This window comes from Vigna angularis, chromosome 1 (genome assembly GCF_016808095.1).
Source record: "Vigna angularis cultivar LongXiaoDou No.4 chromosome 1, ASM1680809v1, whole genome shotgun sequence".
Lineage (NCBI taxonomy): Eukaryota > Viridiplantae > Streptophyta > Magnoliopsida > Fabales > Fabaceae > Vigna > Vigna angularis.
In genome coordinates, this window is record NC_068970.1 from 692180 (window position 1) to 697860 (window position 5681).

Here is a 5681-nt window from a genome sequence, read left to right on the forward strand (position 1 = left end):
AATTGAGCTGAAGTTTTTGTTTGTTTGTCAAAGGAAGATGTTTTCTATTCTAAATCTTTATTCTATCTGATTGTAACGTGCAAACATTATTTTAGTGAAAAAGGTTAACCAATGTTCATAGTAATTAACGACTTAACATAAAATCTTTTTATTCGAACCAGATAAAATATTTTGTGATTTTATCTCTCCCTACACTTTTAGTTTACCAACTCTTTGTTAAAAGTTCTAAAAGAAAATCACAATTTTTAAAAGAACTAATTCACCTCTCCGCTCTTTGACCTATACAAGCTTGCTAAACTTTTCCGCTGCGCAATACCATTTGTTCTAACAAATGCAACACAAATTTATTTATGGTCTTTAAAATGTGGTTTTAGTTTGACTATATTATATAATTTGTCACCATTTTCTCATTTTGTCATGATTTTCTAATATTTTTTAAATTACTTTCAGATTTAATTTTAACACCTGAATTGGTTTTCTTATTATAAAATTTAAATAAAAATGTATATAAATAATTTTGGAAATTACAAATAAATTTATATATACATATAATACTATATATAGTACATTTATTGCATATTATGTCATTTGCATATTATATCTTGTAAATTGTTTAATAATGAATACTGACAATGTATAAATAATATTTATATACATTGCACATGTACCAAACTTTTTAATTTGTATTTTAAACAATTGAAGTCTATTGTGGTTATTAAAAAATAGGTTTAATTCGTATTTTGGTTCCTCTCTTCGTAGGGTCTGTTCAAATTGGTCCTACTTTTTTTCAAAAGTTCACTAAGATCCCACTTTTCGCAAAAACGGTGCAAGTTAGTCCTTTTTGGTTACGGCGTTAAAAAGACTAACGACACAGGTGCCCAGCTGGCAGAAAACTGATGAGCTGTATATTTTTTTGTTGACGTGGCACTCTACATGGCAATCACCCATCGCATCTTACAATTGCAACCTTCAACCTCTGCCCCAACTCTCTTCCTCCCATATGCCCATGGCGTTCCTTCTCATCACCACCTTCTCCTTCTCCTCCTTCTCTTCCTCCTTCTTCCACCCTTTCAATTCCACCTTCCCCTTTTTCCCAATCTCTCTCTGTCTTCTCAATTCTAACCCTAACCTCACCTCTTTCGAAATCTCCAAACTTCAAAAACCGCAAAATATAGTCTGAGAGAACCATCACCCCTGTTCAAACCCATCAATTATTTTCCACTGGGTCACGCTTTCACTCCCAAATTTCCGATTTTTGTATCTGTTTATCGCCTTATTCGCCGTCTCAGGTATTGCTGATGGTATTTTCCGTCCCAAATTATACAATTTGTTTCCAGATGAATTTCTTTCTCTTTCAATTCACAGTAAAATAATGTATTATCAATCACACGCGCCTGTAAGTAATTTTTTTAAGAAAAAAATCAACAATCTGATAAATTGGTAATATGTGATTTTATTTGACCTTTATTGCGATTACATTTTTGTCTGTAGCTTTGTTTTACCTCAACGGGATGAAAGTTTGGCACATACAATGCAAAATCAAAAGGTGAGTTTTAAAATTATTAGCAAAACTTAATAAATAATAATTTTACGAGGATGAAAAACCACAAATTCAATATTCTAACATCGTAAAAGACGATTTACTAAAAAAAATGACATAAAACCATCAAGTATTTAAAACCAGTGACAGTAGATTATATAGGCAGTGACAAGACAATTTTATTTACACTTTGATTTAAGAATATGGGACTTATCAGTAGGAGAAGAACGCCAAACTATAAATCAACTTAGAAGATCCAACCTAGGACACGCATACAGGACAGGGATTCCACAAGCAATCTTATGCCCTGCTTGTAGTTTTTTTGGGTCAAAAAGTGAATGCAAGCTTGGTAACTGAGCAAGTTACGAAGGGTCAAGTCAGCAACTGAATCAACACTAAATATGGTGTCTTTGAAGCTATTAAAGAAGCATTTAAATTAAAAAAAAGATTGGTGGTACATGAATCACATGTTTAGCACTTTCTATATGTTTGCCATCCAAGAACCGGCCAAGATCAGGATGGTTATAACATCGCTTCGGAGCCTTCAGTCCTTTCCTCAAAATTTTACCTAGAATCTCCACAGCTTCTTCAAGTTTTCCAGCATCACATAAAGCATCCAAAAGAGTTCTATAGACTACAATATCCTCACCATTACCTTTCTGTGAGATCCTCCAAAACATTGAATACAACAAATGGGTGGCCTCATGTAACCTCCTGTCTTGGCACAATCCCTTCATCAAAATTGCATAGCTGTCCCTATTAGGGTAGCAACTTTGATAATCCATCTCTTGGAATAACTGTAGTGCCAAATCAGAGCGACTCTTCTGGCAAAGAGCATACATAAGCAAGTTCAATGCTCGAACCCGAGACCTCACTTCCCAACCACAAGAGCTCTCAACAAAGTTAAACTGAGGAATTGTTTTGTACAGAGACATTGCTTCATCTACCTGGCCAGCATTGGCATATGTCTTAATAACAGACACAAAAACAGAATCCTTGCATTCACATGAATCCTCTCTCATCTGCTCAATCACATCTCTCATCTCAGTCAGCCTCCCTGATGTTCCAAGGATGTTGATCATGGTGGCATAAACAGGACCATTGTGGCAGTAATTGGGGTACCTGGATTTGGCTTCATTGAAAATGTGAAGAGCCTTTATTGGGTTTTTCTGGGTTCTTATAATCTGAGAGAGATAGGTTGGTGTCAATCGTCTTGGCCATCTTATGCTCATGGAATCGGGACACAAACCCAAATGAGTCTAAAACTATTCTCGATATTTGTCTATATGTTACAATTTGAATGGCAATCAACTCTGCCCAGATTTCGGATATCAAAACATAACCTGAAAATAAAATTAAGAGTGCCCACACATCTAGTTAGCAAACTCTTCTTACAGGTGATAAATTCAGCATCACATAAAAAATTGTAAATTAAATTAACTTGTCAAAGACAAAACAACAATAAAGTTCAAAGGCAACAATAATAATAATATGGGTAAGATGTTGCATTTATTGCAGAAAATTGTGTGTGTGGAAGTATCCGCAAAAATCCCGTGAGTGGGTAAAGATGCATCAGCTGGGAGTGAAAGCATGACCCAATGGAAAATAATTGATGGGTTTGAACAGGGGTGATGGTTCTCTCAGACTATATTTTGCGATTTTTGAAGTTTGGAGATTTCGAAAGAGGTGAGGTTAGGGTTAGAATTGAGAAGACAGAGAGAGATTGGGAAAAAAAGGAAGGTGGAATTGAAAGGGTGGAAGAAGGAGGAAGAGAAGGAGGAGAAGGAGAAGGTGGTGATGAGAAGGAACGCCATGGGCATATGGGAGGAAGAGAGTTGGGGCAGAGGTTGAAGGTTGCAATTGCAAGATGCGATGGGTGATTGCCATGTAGAGTGCCACGTCAACAAAAAATGTACAGCTCATCAGTTTTCTGCCAGTTGGGCAGCTGTGCCGTTAGTTTTTTAACGCCGTAACCAAAAAGGACTAACTTGCACCGTTTTTGCGAAAAGTGGGATCTTAGTGAACTTTTGAAAAAAAGTAGGACCAATTTGAACAAACCCTACGAAAAGAGGGAACAAAATACGAATTAAACCTAAAAAATAATTGTTAACTGACTTAAAACAATGGACGGGAATTGTAATTGAAAACCTTTTGGTTGGTTTGAACTTGTTTATATAACCTAACTATCTAGTTGGGTTTGAGATTTGAAACTTTAAAATAGTAAAAATTAAATTACATCAAATCTAATTATTTAAATATTTTGCATTAACGGTTATCAAAATTACATATTATAGAGATGTGTAAGAAATAAAAATCTAATGTATATAACCTTGTTGATCCTTATGAATCAATTTCTGATAAAGAAATAACATGGTATATTTAACATAGTTCGTTTAATATAATAGTTCGTTTTTAATATAATAAAAGAATTACAATATTAATATAATAACTTTAACTCTAATTTTGTTAATTTTATCTAAAATTTATATTAAAATAACTGAACTCGAGTTCAGTTCTTAATAATTTGTCACATATTATTAGAGAACAATTAAAGTTATAATTCAATTAATGTTAAACAAATCACAAAAGATTTTAAATTTAAAATCAACAGAGTAAAGAATAAATTGAGATTTAAGTCAAGATCAATTACATATTAAACATAATTTAAAAAATATATAATAATTATTAAAAACATCTGCCTAATTACCTTAAATATTTAAATTAAAATAAAAATTACATGTTTAAATATAATGTACTAATATCGTAATTTTTTATTACATTAAAAAAATATCAACATTCCACTCTACTATTTACCTATATTAAACAATTTAACTAATGTGTGGAAGTGCTCTAATACATGAACGGTTACTGTAAGCATGATTATTGATAAAGTTTAAATCAAAATTATATTTTTATCTTTTTTTCAAACTTTTAAATTAATTTTATATCTTTCAAATGTTAGAGAAAAATATTTAGTTCAACTCTTTCACTTTTTTATAATTTTTATAACTAAATCATTTTTATAACTACATCAAAATAACATATTATGAATTAGATGAAATTTAAATCAAAATAATATAATTGGAGTTAATATTTTCTTACTATAATAATTTTTTTTTCTTTTTTGAAGTCGGAATTCAGAATTTTTTATAATAGATTTAAAGTAAATAAAAATATAAAAGTGACCCTTCACAGATTGACCCTTCATATGTTTTATGGGGCTTAAAGTAGGCAAGGAAGTTTTATAGGTGGTGTTATGTATATAAGTGTGGCTATTGAAACAAACCGTTGAATTTGACATCAATCTCCAAGATTTGGCCATTTATTTGATTAATATTAAAATCAGAAAGTTATGATTAATATTTTACTTTTATGTTTATGGATTTGTAGACCGATTATTATGATTTGATTTGGGAGTCATATCTATATTCAAATCATGATAAAGTTGCGTCGTATTAGGAGGAAAGGGATTATTGGCCTTCTGTTTATGGCATGTCTGTTCCTGTTCAAAGCATGTTACGTGGTTGCACTCATTTCAGTTCAGATATTCTTATCAATAATCCACTCTCTATTACTTTACCATATCTATTTTAATTTTAATTATATATTTAAACCAATCCAAAATGAAATTGAATAAATATTATTACAATATGTATTATTTTATCCACACATAAGATGTATATTTGTGAGAGAAAATTTTAATATATATAATTTAGCTCATATATATGTAGATATTTTATAAAGAAGTGATACACTGTATTTAATATACCCTGTAGGGTCATATAGTTTTGTCATTTCTATGACAACTTAGTGCATGATACACTTTAGATGTTGTTTATTAACGGTTGAATGTTATTTAATAAGGATTAAATAATATCTATTAAAAGCTAAGTATTGTCTATCAAAAGTTGAGTATATACTGAAGGTTAATAGTTATATATCAAAGAGTAAGAATTGTTTGTCGATGGTTAAGAGTTGTCTACCAATAAATGAAGATTGTACTTACTTTTTGATATTATCATTTTGACTGTTTTCTTATTTTGAAAACTGATTTTACCATTCGAAAATTTTTCAAAAACACAACATTGATCTATCTTTTGGAGGATGAGGATCGAGAGAATGAAAGAACATTAACTGAGAA

General features: G+C 31.1%; 1 protein-coding gene across 1 annotated transcript; it reads right to left on the reverse strand.

Annotated features, from left to right (window-relative positions):
* Window positions 1-969: 969 nt before the first annotated feature.
* LOC108330143 (pentatricopeptide repeat-containing protein At1g05600) lies at window positions 970-2772 on the reverse strand. The gene is made up of 3 exons (XM_052880847.1): window positions 1999-2772; window positions 1817-1893; window positions 970-1153 (listed from the first exon to the last, which is right to left on the reverse strand). The coding sequence occupies exons 1-3, from the start codon at window positions 2770-2772 to the stop codon at window positions 970-972; spliced, it is 1035 nt and encodes a 344-aa protein (XP_052736807.1).
* Between the last annotated feature and the right edge of the window lie 2909 nt (window positions 2773-5681).

What these genes read in the sequence shown, in the direction of transcription:
- LOC108330143 (XM_052880847.1), bottom strand. Translation starts at nt 2,772, where the DNA reads ATGAGCATAAGATGGCCAAGACGATTGACACCAACCTATCTCTCTCAG. An exon ending in GTGCTAAACATGTGATTCAT is followed by an intron (nt 1,894 to 1,998) that starts GTACCACCAATC and finishes TAACTTGCTCAG; the next exon opens with TTACCAAGCTTGCATTCACT. An exon ending in GCTTGTGGAATCCCTGTCCT is followed by an intron (nt 1,154 to 1,816) that starts GTATGCGTGTCC and finishes CGGTTTTTGAAG; the next exon opens with TTTGGAGATTTCGAAAGAGG.